The 25,963-nt window shown below is 32.9% G+C and overlaps 1 protein-coding gene across 9 annotated transcripts in view; it reads left to right on the forward strand.

The window, feature by feature from the left end:
* MESK2 (misexpression suppressor of KSR 2) overlaps window positions 1-25,963 on the forward strand; it is a 97,702-nt gene that overhangs the window by 27,763 nt on the left and 43,976 nt on the right. For 5 of the 9 annotated variants that reach the window (XM_075310144.1, XM_075310143.1, XM_075310152.1 and 2 more), the window contains exon 2: window positions 14,346-14,732. The exons of 3 other annotated variants lie outside the window; for them this stretch is intronic. In XM_075310144.1, the coding sequence (XP_075166259.1) occupies window positions 14,512-14,732 (221 nt within the window). In that variant the 5' untranslated portion in view covers window positions 14,346-14,511. Of the gene's footprint in view, window positions 1-14,345; window positions 14,733-25,963 lie in introns of those variants that run through there. One more of the 9 variants, XM_075310154.1, reaches the window with a different exon arrangement.

Here is a 25,963-nt window from a genome sequence, read left to right on the forward strand (position 1 = left end):
TTTGACTCGAATCATTTGAAGGTTGGTACTATATAAAAATAATATGTATTTAATACTAGCGACGCCATCTATGTGTCAGACCGGGGACTTATCAGCCAACCGTTATGTTGTTTACAGCAACTGGCCCAAAAATTGGAATTAAATAGTGAACATTTTCGTGGAATTAATTTTTTAACTTTCGCAGCGGATTAACTCAACAATAGTGCATCGATGAAGTTAATTCAATTTTTAGCAATAAAGCTCCTCCAAGAACCAGTGTTTATCGATGATACGGTGAATTCAAGCGATGTCATATTTCTCCCCAAGACGAATTTCGTGTAGGACGTCCAAAATCAGTTGTTGTTCCTGATTCAAAATGAGCCAAATCCAACAAAAGTTACTCGCGCACTCTGCACTTCTAAGAAAATTATAACCTGTTTTTTTTGTTGAAAAAACTGGATAATTATGAGTGGTATACAACCATTTGTCTTCCAAGAAATCTGGAAAACCAACCGTGAAGACGGATCACTCTTCACCACGACAATGTGGGCTCTCACACATCGTCTCATTTTGGCATTCTGAGCACTCATAACATCGTTTTGATAGGCCTTCCGCTGTATAGTATTAAATTGGTACCGAATGACTTCTTTTTATTCGCATAAGTAAAAAAAAGGAGGGGTTAACGTTTTTCGACACCTGAAGAAGCGGTTTATGCGTTCAGAATGCATTTTGTGGAGATACCTCAATCAGAGTGGCAAAAGTCCAAAATTAACTTTACCACTAATCGACTTTTTGTCATAAATAGATCGAAATCGGATTTTCGTAAAATCCAAATCTTCAACTTCGTAGATAGACTTATTCCATTTTCACAATTTACCACAACCTACGACAAAAGTACTCGCAAGAAAATCCCTACTGACTCCCCCTAAAAAAACTATTATCATAGGCCCAACGATTCGATGTTCTTTAAGTACGAATGTCATTTTTGCATAGCATAAAAAACGCCTTTCTATGACACCAAGGCTTTTTACTTAACCAAAATTTGATAAACTTTTCATTCATGTAGTTTTGTCGTTTTAGAATTACGCGACTCGACTTTAAAATGGGGTTTTTCTACATAAAATTAATTTCCATTGGGCAGAGGTCAACTTTGCTGTAATAAATCTGAAACATGGTTGTAGTAAATCTGAAATCTTCAATATTAATAAAATCGCCTTTAAGTTGGATGATTTTTTGTATCATGTCTCTAAGGCTAAAAAGGGTTTCAAAATAGGATACTTCTTTCAAGACTTTATTTTAAAGTTGATTTTTACTTCTAATTATACAATTATTTTTCGAGCTTTATGGACAGATATAGATTAAGGAACATGGTTAATAGAACCATTAAAAAGAAAACGCCAGATACAAATCTATACAAGCCTGGACTGTACATGTTTCGGTTCGGGCGAATGAACCACAGCCTTTAGTATAGATCTGGCTGGGAGAGATAACTCAATTTTGGGCCCTTTATGCTAACTCCTTATGGAGAAAACATTTAGGAAATTTCCTCTTACAAATTGAATCATCTTTTCTCCCACTGTACATCATCTTTTCATATAACTTACAAGTCCCTTAATCTTATTTTTATTTCGTTTTGTTACATAGTAATGCAACAACACGAAATTTATTTTTAGAAAGCTAATTTGTTAGAATTCACCTAAGTGGTGAAAAGTCGAACAATGCTTTTTGTTTCTACAGTCAACTACAACATGTGACAACTTACAGAAACTGGTTTCCAGGAAACAACAACAATTCTAACGCGTACATTAGTCGTGTTTTTCCTAGTTTTACGACGGGCTCATCGTTGCTTATTATATTACATGTTAGCCTGATACCGAAACAGGCAATTGACGTCCAAATGCATTAAATCAAATTATACAATTATTTTTCGAGCTTCATGGACAGATATAGATTAAGGAACATGGTTAATAGAGCCATTGAAAAGAGATTTTTACTTTAAAAATTTAATCATTTATACTTGAAGTTGAGTTTGATTTTAGAATTTTAAGTTGCTTTTGACACTCTTTGTGAAGATTTTTGAATTAAACGACGGAAAAATGCACAAATTAAAATTAATACCCCAATATTAAGTACGCAAAACCTAAATTTTAAAATAAATTGCGTCTCAAACACACAACAAAATATTTTTTGTCTTCAATAACGAAATTAATTGATCCAATTAATTTTTAGTAGAAATGTCTTCAATCACAGAAATGATAGTAGCAATTAAAAAATTAATTGATACCAGTAATTTTTGTTATTGATTTGTTTTCAATTAAAAAATTTGTTGCATCAATTAAATTTTAATTGAATATTTTTTAAAACTCAATTAAAATTTTAATTGAAAAAAGTTTCGTGAAATTTAAGTATGATTAGTTTTCATAGCGCTTCTTTGGCTTGAAATCACTAGCAAAATAATTGAAGTAAAGGCAAAATCTTTGCAGCGGGTTAATCTTGTGTGTTTTCAGTGTAGTTACATAAATATTTACTAAAGGATGAAATGAAAGCAAGCTCTAGTGGAATTTGTAATCGATATCTGCAAATGTTTGTGATCCATTTTTATTATCATATCCCATCATTTATCTATAGCTCTGTGCCCCTTAACTCTTATTTACATATTTGTTGGGTTTGAATTGTCATTCTGTGGGAGGAGGGGAATTAATGAGGGCAATGTAAATGTTTTATCAAAGTAAAGTTTATTTTTAAACACTGGCAATTATTCCTACACTCAAGCGTGTGTATACACACTCTCGCCTTAGATACAGATACAGGCGACGCACTTGAAGTCTACTATCTAGTTTTGTCATATCTACTGCATGGCTGTGTCTCTTTGGGACAATACAAAAAATCCATATACAAAGAATATTCACTTAATTGGGGAGGAATGGACGAGGGATGGATAATGTGAACACCACAAGACCACGCCTTTGGAAAACATCAACTATAATTGTAATAATAATAATAATAATAACAATAATTATTATTGTTGGGATTAGCTTTTTCAAATAAATAGATACCGAATATTCGGCTTTGGTAAAAATAAGATAACAACGAATTGGTATTCGGTGGGCCACCATAATTAGCTGGCTGTTTTTTATTGTGTCAGGACTTTTAAGTCCTTTGTGATAGCATAGATAGTGAACTTAGATGTTCCCATAATCGCAATCACAAAAATTTCGTTTGGCGATAGTTTCTTAAGTCCCAAATTTTTTCGACTCGACAAAAATGTGTTGATGCTTATAATCGATTTGGCCACCTCAGGCTTACAGTTTATGCGAAAATAAATACATGAAATGAAATATTCCATCCCACACTGAAAAAACAGTGAACCCATCATAAAGAAAAAATTTGGTTAGTTTTAGAAAATTTTGAATATTTTTTGAAAATTTTAACTGAACAGTATTACAAACGCTGACACCACTCCAATATCACAAAAATAAGTAAATATTTTTCGACAAATTCAAGCAAATTTATTAGATATAATTAATTTTTTTAATTTCTTAAAGAAAATTTTGTAGTTTGAAGGAAAAAATTAGTGTTCAAAATTGCAAGAATGTCTTTAGTGCCATACGAAGTTCATGATGGGCGCATTATTAGCAAAATTTACAAATTTTAAGAAATTCTGAACTATTTTGTGGGATACACGAATTTAGTTAATCTTTATGCTTCCTTTGTATATAATTGTTTCCTCTGCTTTAGTCAATTTAAAGCAGTCGTGGAAACTTTCTTAAAACGTAATAATTTCGTGAACTAAAATAGAATTAAATCAGCTTTAGTGAAATATAGGGTTCACTTTTTTTTTGAGTGCAGCAAGGAATTCATCGATGAATTTATAAAGAAAGGTCTCACTTAAATGCGCTTCTCTTATGTATGAATTTCAACGCTTTCAGAAGCACAAAATATGGATGTGCAGAGCATGACATCGTAACTTACCACATAGTTCGATAGAAGTCGCAATAAAATACAAAAACAACTCTTCTTTACAGGAGTGCAACCTTGTAAGCGCGTGACGAACCTAGTGCATCTCTCGCTTAACCTAGTGCATCTCTGCTGTGCTAATTTCAGCACCACCATCTTGTATGTGTAGAATGAAGCGCTGTATTCTGCATTGAAAATGCTGTGAGGAAAAGTAGTGCCTGCAGTATGGACACTATAATTTTACTGCATCCAAATTTACAATTATTTTTTGCTGGGATCTTCCTCGTGAAAATTTAACATTATGCTCTTGAAACATGTTTGTTCTCTGCCTGTATTGTCGGAAATTCTGTTTTCCTAAAATTGTTAGGGCCTTCGCAATATCACATAGATGCAACAATGTAGTCTATTATTTTTAAGATGAAGTAAAAACTAACTATTCGGCCGGACTATGTTATTCAATATCTACACACACACACACATGTCGTAATAGAATATGCAGCATTTATTTCTTTGAAGCATTCTATCTATCTTGGCTTGCATTATGTCAAAAACTGTTGCTTTCACACTATGGACTTGGCATTCACTTATGAAGAGGATGGATGAATGAAGATTAAAATAATGGCTGAAGACGTCGGCAAAACAACGATGATGAATCGTATAATGCTAAAGGTACACACACACACTCACACAGACACTACCATGAACGATAAAAAAATAACTACTAAATCACCAGTAGCTGCTGACTGACTACATAGGCTGACTGAGCCTCAATGTCCATTGTTTTAATCTTCAATTATCTTAATAAGCGGCAGTAATAGCTTCTAAGTAGTTCAACAACGCCTACATAATATATGTTCTACCCGACTGCCCTCTAAAATCTCTTACCGAAAGTGGCCCACTGACACTACTCACAAGCGCATTCTCCTCTTTCATCTTTCGCACAAGTGATATTCTCATTATAATCCACAAATAGAGAAAATTTCACTAAATAAAAGAAATATGCTCATATACATACGTAGGTGTAAGTGAAGGTTCACATGGATGTGAGTGTGGTAGCTTAGTTGATTTTTTATGTATATTTTATTATATGACATTTCCTCTATCCTCCGGCGAACACAGGGATATTAATTTTTACCATATAGTCTGAATGGGAACAGCATCATGATGCAATATTATCCTTTGATGAAGATTCTTTGAAAAAACTTTGGTACTTAAAAATTCGAGACTTACGTAAATAAAATGATAAGCGATGATATGGCAAAAAATATATAAAAATCTCTCTCTCCCTCTCACACATTTCAAATAATTACATTCTAACAACAGTGAACCCACCAGCAAGAAACATTTTTGTTTAATTTTAGAAAATTTTAACTAAACTATTACAACGCCAATGTCCCGTCAATTTCACAAAACTAAGTAAATATTTTTCTTCAAATTCAAGAAAATTTATCAGAAATAATTTTTTTACTTAAAAAAAAAATCGTAATGTGAAGGAAAAAAATTGAAGTTCAAAATTGGAAAAATGTCTTTAGTGCCATACGTAGTTCAAGATGGGAGCGTTATTGGTAAAATTTACAAATTTTATGAAATTCTGAACTAATTTGTGAGAGAAACGAATTTAGTAAATCTTCATGCTTCATTTGTGTAGAACTTTTCCCCTTTTTCAGTTCATTTAACCAACGTACGCAAAAAATTATTAAAGCCGAGAAAATGTTCTCAAAACATAATAATTTCCTAAACTAAAATAGAATTAAATTGGCTGTAGTGTTTCAGTATAATTAAAACAGGTCTATAATTTGTGTCACCTTTGTGTGTCGTGCTGTTCAGACTCAGGTCTAATTAGGGGCCCCTCAACTTTGAAATGAATCTTGGTTGGTCTTCTGTCATAGATATGAGCAAAATTTACAGAACTCTTTAGTTCTAGTTCTAATCCTTCTAATAATTTGTCAATCTGTTCTCTTTGATTAAATTTAATGGTGGGTTACTGTATTGGAGAGATGAAATTATATTCTCCTATCTCTCTCTGTGAAAAAACCACATGAGAGCATAAAATGTGTGTGTGGGTTTGCTTGAGGGGTATTCTATGATGATCCACTTTATGTGTGTTTTTTTTTAATATTTTGCTTTTCTCACTTTGATTGTTCCAGCTTTGTTAGTTGCTTCCGTTTGCCCCCTCTCCTCCCCCCATTCCGCATTAGTTTGTTAGTTATTCTAGCTTTTGTTGCTTGATTATAATGCATGCCTCGATAGGCTTCAAAATCAAACAAAAAATAGGAAAATATTAACACTTTGTTGGATTGTCACAGGCGACTCGTTGGCGTCAACAGTAGATGGCAGACAATTGTCCAATTTCCATATAAAATGACAAAGGGTAGCCTTTTGTTTAATCCATTAGAAACAGTGGCCTACAAATCGTATTTCGTTGGTTTATAATATTTTACTTAATAGAATTTCTCATTTCATTTGCAGTCAAGCGTATAAAATGCAAACGCAAGATAATTTAAGAATTAAAAAATAAATAATATATATTTTTTTATTTTGATTATATGACTCATAAATTGTGCTCCCCATATTCGGTAACAGCGACTTAAAGATTGCAATGTCATACAGTGGCTTGAAATCGATACGTATATTTAATCGCCTCTGATGTTGAACTTATTATACATGGCTACACTGAAAAAATATTGAAATTATATAGAGGATTCTTTAATCTAAATTTTGGGACAAACAATTTCCAGAAAAAAATTATGGACGAATTTGGATTCAATGCCAAGATTTTTAAGGGTAGTTTTTTTGGATCCAAGTAAGTTTTTTTTTTAGTGTAGATATGGAGGTATCAATATGTGTGTGTTCTTGCCATTAATCTGAATAATAATATAATTAGACAAATAATTTATATGTAGATTATTGGATTTTGTATTAAATTGCATGACTAATTTCACACACACACACACTCTTAAATAGCCAATAAAAATCGGGTCTAATCATTACTTTTGTTGTTGGTTTTCATACCAATACTTTGTAATATTTTTACATTCAAAAAGCAAATAATGGAGGCCACTTTGTCACCTGGTTATAGAACTATAGAAAAACTATGACGCAATTGTTTCTGGTATTCTCATCTTATTTCGTGGAGTCCTACACTCAAAAGGTGTAGGACAAATTGACTTTGTCATTCCATTGAACAATAAAATATTGTTTTTGTTTTTTTATTCGTTATCCTTCATTGGATACTTGCCTTGTATTTGTTGCCTTATGGCAATGTAATTGGAAATTAACCTTATAAATATAGTTATGACACGACTTTGGAGAGTAATGTGTGATAGCCTTGGAGTTCTTTTAGTTCCAATGGTTCTCTTTTATAGTTTGATGATAATGGACTGAGGGTGTTTATTCATCATTAGTTGTCATAGTAACAGGTACTGCAACTGATTCCAAAGCAGATAAAGTAAATTTGTAAACTTTTTTTATCCACACGCACACACACACACACCGATTATTTTTTTGATTTCTTCCAAACCCCTTATTTCTTGCTAATATGATGACGACAAACAAAAAGTGTTAATTTTTATTTGTTATATTTTTGACATGTTAAAGCTTTAAATTGGTGGGCTATTCTGTGATTCAGAATTAAATGATAAAGCATGCACTGAAAAAGAAAACTTGCGACGTAATAAACTCCACCTCTGGCCAGGGTGGAGAGCTAGATCTGGTACAGTCGCATCAGAAGAAGTGTTCCATCTTTATCCTCTTCTCTGTGAAAGACCGCCCATTTCTTTGAGTCCAATACCTGTTCTGTTGAGCCCAATCCCAATACCTCCAGAATGCGTTCTGTCGGGAATTTTCTGTCCCACCCTTTTACGTAGACCGAAACCTTCATCCATTTTGGGATATCGTTTTTCCTCACCAGATTCAGTTTAATTCCTCCCCTATGAGAGGGTATTACATCTACTATTTGCCGCAGGGTTTACGCACAAGCCCCCAACACAAGCCTTTACATGAGTCTCCTTTGAAGTGACAGCTTGTTATCTGGACTATTGGCCCGTCTGTTGCTGACCAGATCCTTGATATCCGCTTTCTGATCTCTAGGTATTTAGTCAGAGAGACACTGTTTCTACCGGTAGCGTCTCTTGGCTATGTTGACATAGGAAGATGCCAATGTACAAAACCTGTCAACATCCCCTTTCCTCTTTTGCAAAGATGGTTTGATCTTAATTAACTTTCCCATCTTCGCGGTTGACTGGGTGGATTGATCTTTCCGATGGACTTGAAAGCGGGGTGATTTTTTATTTCTATTCCGGCATTTCAGTGTTCAGCTCTTTCAGAGATAATATCCTATTTCCCATATAAATGGACAGACTTAAAAGCGGGATGCTTTTTTGTTTCTTTCCCAGCGATTCAATGGTCTGCTCTTTCGGAGATCCTATCCTCTTTTCCATATAATTTGGAAGAGTTCCAAGTTTCTCTTCGGATCGTCTTGCTTTTCATTCTACTTCATCCTTTTCAACTTTCGTCGCTGTGCCTCAGATAATTTCTTTCTTCTCGTGGTCCATCTTGCGACGTCATTGCCTACCTCATCGACTTTCTTATTGATCCCGTCAGTTTCGTTTACCATACATCAGATTTTCATGAGTTACATGGTATATTTGCTTACAAGCTTACAATTTAGCTCTTGGTAATGCTGCAAAGAAGTACTTTCCCCATAAGGCATGTCCTTGTTCACCATTTCTGAACTAAGTTTCCCGTGAGCTTTTGCTGGGTAACTCTCCTTCATCGACCTTGAAAATTTTAATTTTATTTTTTAATAATAATCTGTAAATTAATACTAACTTGAATAAATTTTATAAATATTTTTTTTAATTGTTTAAAAAGTAGGCCAAAAAAGCCCAAGAAACCAAACATAAAATTGAATAAAATTTCGCATTCCAGTTTACTATTCGCTCTCCGCTCTTAAACCACTATCGTTTATAGCTGTTTGTTTTGTGTTCAAAGGATTAAATCCTTTTAGCGAACTAAAACCTCATTTCGGTCAAACTAAAAATCCTTCCAAAATCTATGTAAAGACCCTAAAACATGATGACCTAGTCTAACAAAAACTTTATTCATAAATAGCAACATAATTGCCATTTGTTGGTAGTTATGTTTCTCGCATTATTTTTAAAACTATCACTGTTTCACTCATTTCATTCGGGATTTTTTGTTGTCAAGCATGTTTGGCTTACTCTTGATGTTGGCCATGATGGTGATGGACTTTATTTCAAATTTCAGCCGAATTGCATGCTGACTTACTGCCCGGGGTGACTGAATGACTGACTGGCCCATTAGTCGGCGAACGAAACAAAATCCTTAATCTACATATTTAGTGAAAAGTTGGGTGGCCCAATTGGGCATAAAAATCCGTTGGCAATCAAAATTCCTCCTTCAATACCGCGATTCTCGCATTCTAGCGATGAGCGTGTTTTTGGCATTCGGACATCGGTATGGTGTAAAAGGAAAACCCTTAGGTTTTCATTAACCTACTTTTGCCATTCTCAATTATCTTTGATGTACTTTTCTTGTCGGCATTTGTTTGTGGTCTTTTGGCCACCACGGCGACGTGTGGTGGATCAATGCAAACGTCCTCATAAATCGATAGCATGAGACGGTTTGTAGTTACTGCGGTGGTCTTTCGGTTAATACGTATAATTTATGTATATCCCTATAGTGGTTATTGCCTTCATTCTATAGCAAACTAAGTCGTTTTTGCGTGTTTGTAAAAGGAAATTAACTTTTGTAATTGAAGTTGTTTTGGCTTTAAGGGATTTAAGGTAAATTTCATACGAGTGGTTAGAAGGACGAGATGTATTGAAAAATCGGAGGCTTGATTGTGTTAACAAAAAATAGTTTCGATTTATACAGAAAGCGGGGAAAGGAAGGACCAATATTTCTCTGATATAGTGTGTCGCAAGTAGATCAACAACCGCAAGCTTTGGTACATCCTTATTAGAGATATTTCCACAAAAAATTATCCTATACATACTGATATTATACACACTTCTATCCAATGCCTTAAAGAAATGATTGCGGTAGTCCCAAGTCGTCTGTTGAGTAATCCAGAAACATACTCCCCTATGTGTAGTGGAGAGTCTTTGTTTGAAGACAAATTTGATATTAGAAAGCATTGATTTGTCGTTTACGGTCTCCCTAATACCATCCAGTATTAAATTCTCGTCTATAATTGTTTCAATTAATTATACCTTTTCCCGACTTTGAATAACACTTGAAAGTTTATGGTAGGAATACAAAAGAAGAAAGATTTTTAGACGGCCGTGTTAGTTCGGCCAGGTCGAATCTTATGTACTGTCCACCATGGATTGCGTACAAAGTTCTTCTAAAGACATGGACGGTCATTGAATGTATTCTGGTCCCCCTAATGCCTTAGTTTGTCTCAATCTCACGATAGGTCACATAATGATCTTTCAATATCAGTTAGCAAACAGCATCAATAGTTTTCGAAACGACAACTGATTTTGGGCGACCTTCGCGAAATTCGTCTTGGAGTGAACTACGACAGAGGTCTACCTACGACCTCAAATAATTGAATTAAGTTCATTGATGCACTGTTGTAGAAGTAAAGGGTGATACGGTCAAAATTTGGCCGAGTAAATCGATGAAATCGTTTATTTAAAAAATCAAATTAAATTTCTTTTTCAAGTTCAATTAGTATAAAATTCAGGAAAAATATTCAGTTAGGCTTTCGCTTTTCCAAATCCGAATTGCCGGGCCTCACGCTTAACACCTGCCATCAGATTTTGTACAGCCACCTTGTCCACCTTCTTCGCCGCAGAAAGCCAGTTTGCCTTGAACTGCTGCTCGTCCTTAGCAGTTTTTTTGGTCTTCTTTAGGTTCCGCTTGACAATAGCCCAGTATTTCTCAATTAGGCGGAGCTCTGGCGTGTTGGGAGGGTTCTTGTCTTTGGGAACCACCTGCACGTTGTTGGCGGCGTACCACTCCATGGCCTTTTTACCGTAATGGCAAGATGCCAAATCCGGCCAAAACTGTACGAAACAACCGTGTTTCTTCAGGAAAGGCAGCAGACTTTTATTCAAACACTCTTTCACGTAAATTTCTTGGTTGACAGTTCCGGAAGCTATGAAAATGCTGCTTTTCAAGCCACAGGTACAAATGGCTTGCCAAACCAGATATTTCTTTGCGAACTTTGACAGTTTTATGTGCTTGAAAATATCTGCTACCTTTCCCCTTCCTCCTGTCCCGGAAGCTGCTTGTAGTCGGCTTTGACGTAGGTTTCGTCGTCCATTACCACGCAGTCAAACTTCGTCAGCATCGTCGTGTACAGCCTCCGGGACCGCGCTTTGGCCGTCGTATTTTGTTTATCATCGCGATTTGGAGTCACTACCTTCTTATAAGTCGATAGTCCGGCTCGTTTTTTGGCTCGATGCACGGTTGTAGACGATACACCCAGCTTCGTTATGGTTAGGGTTTCGCTTGAAACTGCCGGCAACTCTCTTTGTCGTCTCAGCGGCTTCCGGTTTTCGATTTCCCCCCGATCCAGACTTCCTGGCTGTCGACAAACGTTCTCAAACACTTTAATTACATTTGTAACGGTTGATTTGGCAACTTTTAGCGATTTTGCCAGCTTTGCGTGCGAGTAGCCCGGATTTTCGCGATGCGCGAGCAAAATTTTGATACGCTGCTCTTCTTGCTTGGACGGCATTTTGACAACTGAAGAGTGAATTCCAAAATCAAAATAGGAGCAACATTCTACACACACACCTTCAAAATGAGGGATGTTCAGGTTTTTTAAATGCAAAATTGAAAGAAATACGTCAAGTTTATATTGACCAAATTTTGACCGTATCACCCTGTAGTACCAACATTTCAGCCGGATTGAATGAAATTTTCTCCGCAAGCCTATTGGAGGAGCAATCTGGGGTTAGGTTAGGTTAGGTATAGTGGCAGCCCGATATTTCAGACTCCCATAGACTATTCAGTCCATTGTGATAGCACAGTTGTGAACTTCTCTCTTATCACTCTTAAGCTCAATGACAAGGCGCCCACTTTTTTTAGCCGAGTCCGAGCGGCGTTTCACATTGCAGTGAAACCACTTATAGAAGCTTTGAAACGCTCAGAAATGTCGCCAGCATACTGAGATGCGATAATCCACCGCTGAAAAACTTTTTGATGTTTGGTCGAAACTGAACCCACGACCCTGTGTCTGCAAGGCGGGCATGCTAACCATTGCACCACGGTGGCTGCCAGGGTGTAGGTTTATATGGGGGCTATACATAAAAGTGGTCAGATATGAACTACATCAATAAAAACTATTTGTGTCAAGCCCGCAGTATGTTGTTTCGTTCGGAAGTTGGCGTGATTTCAACGGACGGACCGACATTGCGACGCAATATTTCACCACGAATCAGAATATATATGCGGTTTCAGACCAATATCGATGTGTAGGATGATGATGTGAATATACCGCCATCCTATGGTAGAAGGTTTAAAAATCTGCTCAGAAGACAATAGCTTTTCAAAATTTGAAAATATCAAATTTAAAATTTTCAAACGTCAATTTCGGCGCTCGCAAATTTTTGGTTTTTCACATATTTTCAAAATTTGATCGATTTTAAATTGTAAAACTTCCTCACTTGCAAAATATGGAGGAAAACGGTTGACGATTGCTCCGAGAAGACGTTGAAGAGATCGGGTGATATCGAGGCTACATCTAAATATGATCCCAATATGCTAAACTTTGAATCCTCTATAATAAACTGGCGCTTTTTGCAATTTTTCAGGGATAGACTAGCCGGTGATTTAATCTCGATGAAGAAAATATCTATCTTTATCGACAAAATTGTCTATTGTTGAGGCTATAAGAAAATACTTACTTTAATAGGCCATTGTTTCCTCCAAGTGGTCAAATAAATATTTGAGTTTGATGGGAATGTGTCATTGAAGTTACTTGCAAGTATCTTTTCGTAATAGAGATAACATTTATATCGATGAGCTACTTCATTGATTACAGGGAATGAATAAACCTAACCTAACCATGTTATGGCACACAAAGACATTTGTTGATTATTTCCAAAGATAAGATAAAAGAAGAAGACCTGAGAGTGAGTAAAAGTGATTTTCATTGTTGTCGACGAAGACGACGACGATGACATTTTTTGTGACGTTCAACACCAATATCAGTTGTACCTACCCTACATAATCTTTAATCCTCTCCACCTACTCCCACTCCTCCTCCTATTCGTATATTGTTAATCTAATCGTACAATAAAACACGTCACCGCCACTAACCATCGTCGTTATCATTATCAGCACCGCCATCATCATCACCATCACCATCAATACAATGAATAATTTCTTTTTGTGTATTGTGTATTTGGGTAAAATTTGTTTAATTAATTTTATATATTTTTTTTGTGTATTGATTTATTTATTAATTTTTTGTTATTTATTTTTCTTTTTATACAATCACAAAAAACAAACATATATTGTTAATGTGTAATTTGAATGCGCTGCAAAAATAACCGAACAAAAAACAAAAAAAAACCAACAACGATTGTATTTTGCATTTTGTACAAAAAAAAAAATCAACAACACATACACACATATGCATACAAACACCATATAAACAATTTAATAAACTTTATTATAATTTTGTACAATAAAAAATGATTTTAATTTAACCATTTATAAATTTTTATTTGTTATTAATTTAACCATTTATAAATTTTTATATTGTATTCAATCGATGTATGTATGTATTTATTTATTTATATATCTAAATGTATAATTATTTATTGTGTATGTGTATGTATGTACGTATGTATCCAATAATCCCACTCAAAAAAAATACAAAATCTGCACAATCCAAACCAACATATCTTACAACTAATCGAACGAATTATCAAACCGAATGAACCAACCAAACCAATCTTCTTAAAAACAATAACAACTGCCACTACCAACAACAACAAAACAAAACCTCACTAACACTTGTTTTGTTGTAATGCCTGCTGTAAACATAAAAACAAAAATCCGAATTCAACACTAAACAACAAAAAAATCACAAAACATTAAATAAAAACAAATATAAAACTATTATCGTTGTTGTTGCTGTTGTTGTATTGTAATATACTACTATTATAAATAATCAAATGGAACGATCTAAATGAAACCTCCGCTACCACCATTGTAACCAATACCACACCACCACAATTACTACCCCTCAACGCCAACGCTACCGAAACTGCTACCACTAACCTAAAAAAAAAACAAAAACCCTCGGTATGACCCACCGCCTTCTGCTCTCTTCGCCGCTCTCCTATCTTGCCAATGCTATGGGCAACTTAACTGTGACTGAACCATCGAACCATACAACCCATTTTGTCCAAAAAATACAGGCTAAGCATTTTAGTAGTATTTCAACTCCTCATCAGTGTATAGTTCCTGCTCTTCTTCCCTAAAATAAGGAAGTTCAATAGGAAAATTCCCAAAAAACAAAAGCTCCAAGAAGAAAAGGAATAATATCCAAAGAGGATCCAAGTCAAAGGCAATTAAAAAAAAAGAATGCCACAAGCGGAAGGCGGTTATGTTTCCCTTGAGGGAACAGGTGCCAACAATAATGGCCAATCGATTTACCAGTCGACCACAGAGCCTACCGGTCCGGTTTCGGTATTCGAATCCGTGAAGAGGGCTATAGGTCAAGTGGTGGGAGCTAATAATGGTCATGATTCTGATACAGATTTGCTCAATGGCAGTGGTCGCCAACCTGTCATAATTGGTTCAAGGTAAGTCATTTTTTTCTTTGTTTGCTTATTCGTTGTTTTTTGCCCTCTTTGATAACTGTCTCATTGAGAATGTTCGTAGCTGTTTGGAGTAGAACGAACACATACTCACCCACTAAATCATACACTCTCACATGAACACACTCAATAAGGAAACTCACAAAGAGGCTCCAATCACATCCATAGTTTCTCTCACAGAAATTTTAATAGCGGTTTTTTGGTTACTCATAAAAGCGCCATTATTATTGTTTGAAACCACCGGCATTTATAGTAAGTACACGCTTGTTTAAAATATTTTAGATAAACAGTTTTTATTGTTGTTTTTTTTTTTTTTTGTAAATATTTGCTTGCTTAATAATAATTAATTCGTTATAATTTCTATTGTTTACATGCACATTTTTAGATCATTTTTACAGGATTTTCTAAGACTCCATGCAAAGAAAAATACTTTACGATTTTATTGATATTAAATTAAGTTCATGTGCAACATACACCGAAAAAAAGAGTAAACTGAATGGGAAAAACTGACATTTATACAGACGATTAGTTCATAAAAGTTTTTTTTTTTTTTTGGTATACTTGGAATAAAGAAAATTTCATAGGGCAGGGGAAAATTTCTTATACCTCATTCTCATTACATTTCTAAAATCCCATTTAACTAGTTTTTAACTGTCATTTGGTTTAAAAAAAAGGGATTTCAAATCCTCTTTAAGTAGATTTCGAGGCTAATGTGTATGGACTGTTAAAAATTTAAAAAAATAAACTAAAACAAAATATATAATTTTTTTGCGATAAACCTAATTTAATTTTAGCATCGGACTTTTTTCTCTCTATGCAATCATAATTCTTTCGTGTTATAAACACAAAGACTGGAAATATGATTAATTGATATGTGTACATTAACCTCCATTCGCTTTAACTCTGTGCAAAATTTCGAATGCGCAATTTGGGATAAAACTGAAGCATTTGTTTGTTTTAAAAATTTTTGAACAAAGAACCAACATTAAACAATCCAATGTATAAATGTTTTTTTTTTATGGGTCCATCATATGGCAAAAAAAAAATATTTGGTTATGCCAGAAAATGAGTTTCTCAAACCATTGGATATTATTGAATTAAAGGGGAGTTGCAATTGTTATTATTAATATATGAAATAATTACTTAAAATTATTCCCTGGTCTCTGGGAATGAATCCATAAAGCTATACCTTTGCTTTACTTAAGTGGTCGATGTCATGAAGTTTGTTTTGTTTTATTCGGATTATAGAATCTCCAATGTCTATCCGCTGCTCTGTATTGAGGATGTAGTTTAAAAATCATAGTTATTGTTACACGCAAAGAAAAAAACCGTTGGGAAAACGTGTACTGAAAACGTTTTTCTTTTGTTAGAGTTTTTTGAATTGCTTCGAAAAGTATACACTTTTATCACCAAAAAAATTCGTTTGTTTCAAAATTTTTATTTTTTTTTTTTCAATAAAAAAAGTTATTTTTGAACCAACAACACAGTCCATTTCGTTTATATCAAACACTGTTCTTTTCTAAATTTAGGTCTTTAATAAGACACATTTTACAGTTCATAGTAAAAATTTAATATAGTAGAATGTAATGTTGGAAATTTTTTCGGAATCTTCCGATCATATCTGGAATATAAGTAAAAAAAAAAAAACTTTGGTCGAAGCAGGGATCGAACCCACGACCCTTGGCATGCAAGTCAGACGTAGCAACCACTGCTCCACGGTGCCCAACTAAATGTATTTTTCTGTTAAATAAACTTTGTTTAATCGGCTCGTGGGCGCCGCAAGCTATGCTATATAAATATAACTTAGTTATGTGGGTAATTGTCTATTGATGACAATAACGGCTACATGGCTCAGTGGATAGTGTTGGCTTACAAATTGCATGGTCCGTGGTTCGATTCTCCGTCCAGGCGAAAGGTAAAAAAATTTAAAATTTTATAAAATCGTATAATTTCTTCTACATTGTTTGTGTTACAGAAAAAGGTGCTAAGAACTAAAAAACTTCGTGGAAGTGAGAAAGATGTGAGGGAAAATGCAATTAGCAAGAAAAAATTTTTTTGAGTTAGTCTTTATGAAATTGTTTTTACATCCTGGAAAAGAATAAACGTTTATCACAAAAACAATATACTTTTCTTCCAAATACATTTCCTTTCAACGAAAAGCAAATGAGAAACGAACTTTGTTTGTCTAAAATTTCGTTTAGGAGGAAAGAATTATTTTTTTGCGTGTACACACCGAGCAGGAATCAATCTTTCTGTAGCTATAATGTTGCGTTAACAACACTTTTGAAAATCAATTGCAATCAAGAGACCAGTTTTTACTCCATAAACCACACAGTTTGAAAACCACTGCTAATATTAATTTCTCACGTCCATCATTAAAATATTATTGTGGTGGTGTATGCTGGTGACATTTCTGAGTAAAGCCTACTTAACATAACCTATATTTTGGCAAACACTGTTATCTGTATGTGGTTAACACTGCTCCTAAAGTGAAATGAGAACTTTCACCTCTCTTTTACATTGAAAATGTTAGACAAGTCCCTTACGTTATTAAACACAACCCGACTCCCTTTTTTAGTATATTATTGCAGGCTTGAGACAGACAATTCTGAAGTTTCTCTTCAAAAAATAATCAGTTGTGTACAGAACAAAAGAGAAACATGATCTTCTTTATTTGCAATAATAATTAACTCTCTATTCCGTTGTAGCTATATAAATAAATGGGTTACTGTATTAATAAACAAAAAAAGAATAACAACAAATACAATTCGCATTGCATTTAAAAAACACCGGTTGTTGGCGCTGAAATATTTGCAATTATCATTCAACCTTTGTTTACAAACAAATTACAAACCGACAATGCAAATGATTTAAACGCAAAGAGGAGAGAGAGAAGAAAATCCAAATTGAATTATAATAAATTACAATAAACATGAATGAACTGGTTAAAGCCGGTGTGTGGGGATTATTTACAATATTTCACGTAGCACACATACCAACCAAAATGATAATTCAATGATTAAAACAAAAAAAAAAAAAAAAAACAACAACAACTACAACAGCAACATCTGCAGTTTGTGAGTAAATTAAAATAAAATAAACAAACGTAAAAATCAACAAAGACATGGAGAAATGGACAGATAAACCAACTGAGAGTGAGAGAAAGAGAGTAACAGCGCGTGAATGCTGTTTCAATTATTGCCAATAAACAGATGCGGCTTACTTTGTTTGTATTTGCTATAAAAAAATTGCATTAAGATGCAAGGAGACACAGAGAGAGAAAGAGTGAGAAAGAGTGAGGGATATGAATTGATCATAACCCATTTTTTAACTAGCAATTTGTTTTATATGGTATATATTACAATATTGATATTTATCAAAATATTAAAATTTACAAAAAAACCTCTTCACCATTGAGGGTGCCCCGAGTTTAAACAGGTATGAAGGTTTTGTAATTTCGACTATGTTATGGCCCTGAGTTCAATATTAAACCTGCTTGGAAAGCTTAGTAATTTCGACTTTTTTATTACCCTTAAAGACATTCCAATATGCTATATTGCCATATTGCCATATTGAATAAAGAAAATTTAATTTTTATAATTAAAACAATTGGGGTAATGGATATTTAATATATTTCAATATAGACAGCTTAAAAGCTTACATAAAATTGAAAGTTAAATATTTTATACAAAAAAAAGGAAACAATTTTATTGCTATAGATTTATTGGCCAAATATTTGCATTTTTTATTCTCAATGGTTGGCCCATTAAGAAATTGCCATAAAATGCTGTCACGAACAAATCCTACTCATCCTCCTCGTATATCTTTGCCTTTTTATTGGGGGTAAATAGCCATTCTTGTATACTCCCTCCTGGGTTGCTTCTCCATAAATATTGCAAAACGTTTATATGCCAAAATGTTCTTTGTGTTTTTCATCAGAAAAAAAGCAATTTGTTGTTGTATATTAGAATGTGATTTATAAATGTTTGTGCTCTGGAGTGGCATAGGCCAAAATATTGTACGACGACCCAAATCGATAAGAAAATGACCCGTCACACTGCTGTGGCCATTAAAAACAGCCAGAGTTTATATAAAAGATTCCATTCACTGTCAGCGCCAACAACAGTACCAGCACCATCACCTGCAGCGAGGTAATTGAGTGAGTGATTTTGTTTGGTATTCTTAATTTCATATGGGTTCATTCCATCCTTTAAGACATACGTATGGGGGAAAAATTAAATAGAAAGCAACAGTGGCTATAAATCTAAGGGGCATATTTTTAACTTTATTTAAAAAAAGAAAACATACACAAAAGGCTGCATACAAGAAAATTTTCATGACGACACCAAACCATAATGGCGGTGAAATTTTGTATAATTGGTAAATATATGCTTTATATTGGATTAGACGTCAAAAACTAAATCATACGTTAGATTTCATAAACTATCGATCTATAAGGGGTCTGGATTTATAAAAAACCATTATTTCCATTCATAATCCCATAATCCTTTGTATGCAAGGAGACCATAGAACCATGATTATACTTGAAGTATTGAAGAACTCTCATGACCTCCTAGATAAGGTATCCTTCAATTTTCTCTCAGATTATTTTATAGATTTTTTAAAGGTTTATACATTTTGATTTATAAAAAAAAACTCTTCCAATTATAAAAATGATAATTTATCTCCAAAAATGATTATATTTTTCCAATTAAAATAGATACTTGATTCAAATGTTATTCATATTTTACACAATACTGTATCTTTAATATGCCCTCATATATAGATAGATACGTGTAGTACATTTGATATTCAGAAGAATATACAAAATAAAACCAGTACATTGCAATTACCCCATTTTATTTGGAATATATTATAGAAGCCTCAATACAAGTCAAGGTGTTTCATTTCATTTTTTTGCAAAACCCCTACATAAGCCACAGAGGAATAGAATGACTTGATACATTGGGACGTATCCGGTGATAGTGATTTTTGTTTTAAATTAAAACGGATTGAATTTTTTAAACTTAAATATATGGATATTTATTGATATGCAATATATATATATATATAGATATATATTGATATCTATATGAAGCCTTTGGAAATGTTGTAACTTAATGTATAAATTTTTTTCACCTTTATATAAAACTCATGAAACTGTTATAACTTAGTTTTGCAATTTCAATTAAAATCTATAAGGCATTTTTTAAGAAAATGTTTATGACTTCACAAAATGTCAGCAATCAAAAACTTATGTTCTCACTTTTATTGAGAATCATAAAATTGATAATCTCTATTTAAACCCCTTTTAACTGTTATAATTGGTATTTCCATATTCATTTCATTTAAAATCCACGTTTTTTTTTTTAAAGAAAATGTTTATGACTTGATACCGTGGCACGTAAGAAATAATAGTAAAATTTGAGGTATCTTAAATTTGATAATCTCTATTTGAACCCTTTTTAACTGTTATAATTGGTATTTCCATAATAATTTAGAATTAAAAATTTATTAAAACCAAATTACTATCATAATGTTTGTAGTGATAAATAAATATATTATAATAAATTAAAAAGTCTGAATAATTGTATAAAATAAATAATATATTAATCTCTTTACTACCCCTCCTCAAAACTGTTATAATTGATATTTTCACTTATATTTCGAATCTAAATTGTATTTTTTTAAGTAAATTACCAAAATCTAATTACATTTACAGTCGATGTCATTCTTAAAGACAGCAGTACACGTACACCTTATGCGACCTCATTATACAAAAATATTTTTTCATATTCAATAAATCATCTGAAAAATGACTTGTCTATTGTAAATAATCTCACCTCAAGCAACCTTTGTCCTCCAACCTGTGGGGGGGGGGGGGGGGGGTTGTTTTTGTATTTACTGTTTTCGAAATTTATACCTTGTCATTTTTTCCCTGTCGTATTGTAGTAGGATGTTGTATGCCCTTCTCTAGAATGTTGTACATATGCATTCCACTTTTCAAATAAATCTCTAAAATGGGACACGCTCTCATACAAAAAGTCAAATGATAATGAACACACTGTTGAGACGGATTTGAAATGTAAAAAAAAATAGAAAAGAGCAACAACAATTACAATATAGAAACAAAATGATACAAAAAAAAAAAACAACGCATTTTTTCCATAATATTTTAAAGGTGATTTCTGGCCTTGTCTCTTTGAAATTATAATGTGTGATATGCTTTTGGGAATATATCACTTCACAGTTTGTTTTCAATTAAATGCATCTTCTAGGCCATGTTTACAATACATATTTGTTATGCTAAAACGTGTTGTACATAGGATGAGGTTGTTGTTGTTTTTTGTTTTTCTTTAGGCTATATTGGAATTTACATTTAGATCCTTTGCTGGTTATGCGAAAGAAAATTGTGATAGAAAAGGCAATCGAATAAATTTAATTGGAAACTGAAGTGCTAAGCGTTTTGTAATTAATTTGAAAACTTAGTCCAATGTAGTATTTAGTAAAAATTTTATGAAAATGTTTAATTATAACAATTTCAAACTGTTATATTAAATTTCTTATGTTGATATATTATACAAATTTTTACATTAGCATGCATTGATATGCTAAAAACTCTCCTAAAAACTCTGGCAAGCGATTTATAACTCAGGCCTCTTTAGGAAGATACTTAAAAGATTTAATTATAATAGTTTCAGACTGTTATACCATAAATATATAATCCACTGACGAAATATGTCTACGCAAAATAGATCGACCCAGGACGGGTGTAGGGCTAGTCACTGGTGCGTATGATCCCAGTTCTGGCCAACAAGTATGTAAGCGACTGCTCACTCTAACATGGGTTTGTCATTGACACGACTTGGACTCATTCCAAAGGACACATGCTGGGACAACTTAGTAGACAGGTCCCTTTGGATAAACTCTTAAGAACCTGATACATTTTGAGCATAAGAATCGGATCAGAAAGAAAAAGCTAATGGAATATGTTGAACAACAGATTTTAATATCAAGAGATTATAGAAATCAATAAATTATATGAAAATTTAAAAATTTACGGCAAAACTAGAGCACTAATACCAACCCTTTGTAAGGTCCGTTAGTGGCAATTTGCACCATTTTCCGGTAGGGATAAAATGAGACTCGATAAAATTTACTGAATAAATAATCGATTAAAAATGTAAGACTGACTTCAGAATAGAACAATTTCATAATCTTAATTAAAATGTGAGGAAAAACGTCTTAAAAAATATGGTCTCTTAACAAGATTTTATCATGATCGCGTAAAAATTGCGACGTTTCTGGTGTGTATATGAATAGCAGACATGACTAGATAGATGGTAATAATGTCCAATTTCACGAGCACTGCATATTAAAAATAACAAAGAATGGGCAAAAGTATACTAATTCCAAAAAAATACGGTTGCAGTACAAGAAACATTGATTTATAACAGTTTTAAACTGTTATATTGTAACTGTTATACAAGCTAAAAATTATATTTTAATAGATTCATTGGAGAATTCATATTGTTAGTCCCTCCATATATGATTTTTTTATTATTTAATTTAAGATATTCGTTTTTCTTCTGTCTTGCTGCTTAATGAACTTACATATTCTTCTCTTAGAATATTCACTCAAAAATTTTATTCCTTTAAAAATGTAAGACAATCTTCATAGGAGTGAAATTTAGTCACTTCCTTTCAACTGGGTGGAACTTTCAAATGTCTGTTACTTCCATTCCCAATATTTTCATGCAGATAGTGGTAATAATGCCCCATTTCAAAATGGACAAAATTATATGAATTCGAAAAAATTGCGACTCTTTTGCAAAGAAACATTGATTTATAACAGTTGTAAACTATTATATTGTAACTGTTATACTAGCTAAAAATTACATTATAATAGATTCATTCGAAAATTCATATTGTTCATCCGTCCATATATGATTTTCTTATTCTTTAATTATAGATAATATCGTTTTTCTTCTTTCTTGCTGTATATAGGCCCTACATTTTCTTCTCTTAGAATATTCACTCAAAAAATTTTATTCCTTTAAAAATGTAAGACAATAATCAAAGGAATGCAACTTAGTCACTTTCTTTCAACTGTGTAGGTCTTTCAAATTATTTTCCATTCCATTTATATATACATAGGCAATTTATAATACATTTTTTGCCCGCATTTATCATATATTTCAAAAATGTTTCCATTTGTATCTGTGACAGTTTTCCCCAGTTGCTATCATCCTAATTAATCTTCAACCCCGCCACATTTTCTTGGTGCAGTAAATTTCGTCACATTTGTTGTAAAAAAAAACTTTCAGTAATTCAGGTAAAATGAATTTTAAAACTTTTATACGTATATAGCTATTTCAGTATATGTGTGTATACGTATGTATACACTCATAGAACTTAACGACTGGAATGGTACGCAATAAAGTTCGTTTTTTTCTTATTTCTCACACTCTAATGTTAATTAAATGTAACACCAGAATTAGCAGTACTATGTGCAGGAGGAGACAACGTTAGATACTCTAAAGAATTTGCTTTACTGCATAAAAAGGCATACCAGACTAAAAACAAGGTCGTGTTGTACTCATTATCAAGAGATTGCTAGAAGACAATAGAAAAAGAGTAAAAAAGAAATCATTTGCATATGTGAAATTCTGTTTACCAATGGGTCATTGGTGAACATTTTATTGTAGGTGGAGACTCTTAATCAACAATTTCTATATGCTATTGTTTAATTTTGTTAAAAAAAAGAATGAAAGTAAGAACTTAACCTATCAAGTTCATAGGAAGAGCTGCCTACAACCGATAAAAAACAACGAGAATAAGCGCATTTATGGTCTTCAATTTGCTTAACATGGTTTTTTTATCTCTCTCCCAATAAGCCCCACTTGTGAATTCACTCGATTTATTTTAAGTGGTCATTAACATTTTTCATTTTGTACTCATCATGGACAAGCATGTTGTAGACAGGCAAACAAAGAAAAAAAATGCCAAAAAATACCAATAATGGACATGAGGTGTCATTAGCAGATGGCCTACATCGAAAAAAAATGTATATAAAAATATAAAGCTTTTATTATTTGGGCAAAAAATAATATTAAAAATGAGAAATTATTTATTTACACCTTAAAAATAAAAGAAAATTGTGTTCTATTCCGAATATCTGTATAGAATTGGTCAATTCGGAATAATAAAAAACTCTCCGTAGAAAATTCATGGCTCCTGAATAATAATCACACGAGGATTATAACAGTTTAAGGGTGTACTTTTTTTACATTGAAAAGTATTGCCTATACTCCTTGATGTTACAATTTAATTTTGTTTAAAAGGCTTTGAAGTTACCACCTATTGAAGCTGTCATATTTGAACAAAACACAATTCACCGTAGGAAATTTATAGCTTCAGGATAACAATAATACTAGGATTATAACAGTTTAATGCTGTACTTTTTACTTGAAGAGTATTGCTTATACTTTTTCATGTTATGATTTAATGCAGTATAGAAGTCATTGAAGTTACCACATAGTGAAACTGTTATATTTGAAAACACATAGGCTGTATGTTTATCTTTGTTCGATATATTACTAGTATATCAGTTATCGTATAATTTTTCCAAATTATTACAATATTGTGTCTACGCATTAAGATATGCACTAATTTTTATTTAGTGGAAGTAGGAACATATTTGGCAGACTTAGAGGAGATTTTGTAATATTAGCTTTATAGATTGAAATATTCATAAGTTTGTGTTTAATTTAATTGGATTTACAATACTCTCATTTAATATACAGTTTTGATTGCTTTGATAATTTGGTATTTGTACCCAAGGTTAGGTTAGCACGATATTTCAGGCTCACTTAGACTATTCAGTCCGTGATATCACAGTGGTGAACTTCTCTATAATCATAGAGGGCTGCCCGATTCTATGTTTAGCTCAATGCCAAGGGACCTTCTTTTTAGAGCCGAGTCCGAATGGCGTTCCACATTGTGGTGAAACAACTTATAGAAGCTTTGAAACACTCAGAAATGTCACCAACATTACTGAGAGGTGTTCGTTCGAAACTGGGGTTGAACCCCCCGACCCCTTGTATGCAAGTCGGGCATGCTAACCAATGCACCACGGTGGCTCCCATTTATACCCTATCATTTTATAATTGAAGTTGACTTGACATTTCTTTCTGTGTATTTTAGACAGTATGATGCAGGAATTCTGAATTTTTAATAAATAAAACATTTATATTATAACAGTATAACAGTTGAGAAATGTTATAATATTGTATAGTTTTTATGAAAAACTAAATTCTAATGAGCTTTAAAATAAAAAATATATTTGTTTTACTAGTATAACACTTGCGGTATAACAGTTTAGGTTAAAGTGGCAGCCCCATTAAATTTCAGGCTCACTTAGACTATTCAGTCCATTGTGATAAGTATAACAGTTTGGAAATATTGTAGTATTGTAGTTTATACAAATATACTATAAAATATATAATTTTCTCTAGCTGAATTTGAAATAGATATTTAATCAACCAATAGATGAAACACCCATCATTTGTCTTTTATGGGAGCGATAGTACCATAAATGCAAAAGTTAAAAAGTTTACACGACGTGTCAAAGAATGGGACAGAGGAAATTTTCCAAGCCAACAAATTGCTTATATTTCTGTTTTACTTTCATTCTCTCAGATTTGTCGCCTCTGTGGTATATTGCTCTTTTTCTCTACCGTTATATTGATTAATAATATAACAGTATTATAGTTGGGAAATGTTATAATATTTTATGTTTTATGGGAAGCTAAATTCTAACTATAAAAATTATATTTATGTTACTTTAACTAGTATAAAATATGGTGTATAACAGTTTGGAATAAATATTCCAATTAAATTATTTTATTTTTATATTCTTCTGTTCTTTTTGGGCTTTCAGGTAGTTTTAATGCGAATAAAAATGGTATTATACCCTATTTGTATTTTTGTTCTGTGTATCTCAACACCCTACCGTATAGATGAACCAACCATCAGTTGGCTTTTTGGGATCGATAGCCCTACAATTGTTAACCTTTACACAAGGTGTCAAAGAATGGGACCCAAAAAAGAGGAAATTTTCAAAACCAACAAATTGCTTATTTTTTTACTCTTTCATTCTCTCAGTTTTTTTTCGCCCCTCTCGCTTTTGCTCTCTCGCTCTTAATATTGATTTT

Source organism: Haematobia irritans, chromosome 5, assembly GCF_050003625.1.
Source record: "Haematobia irritans isolate KBUSLIRL chromosome 5, ASM5000362v1, whole genome shotgun sequence".
Classification (NCBI taxonomy): Eukaryota; Metazoa; Arthropoda; class Insecta; order Diptera; family Muscidae; genus Haematobia; species Haematobia irritans.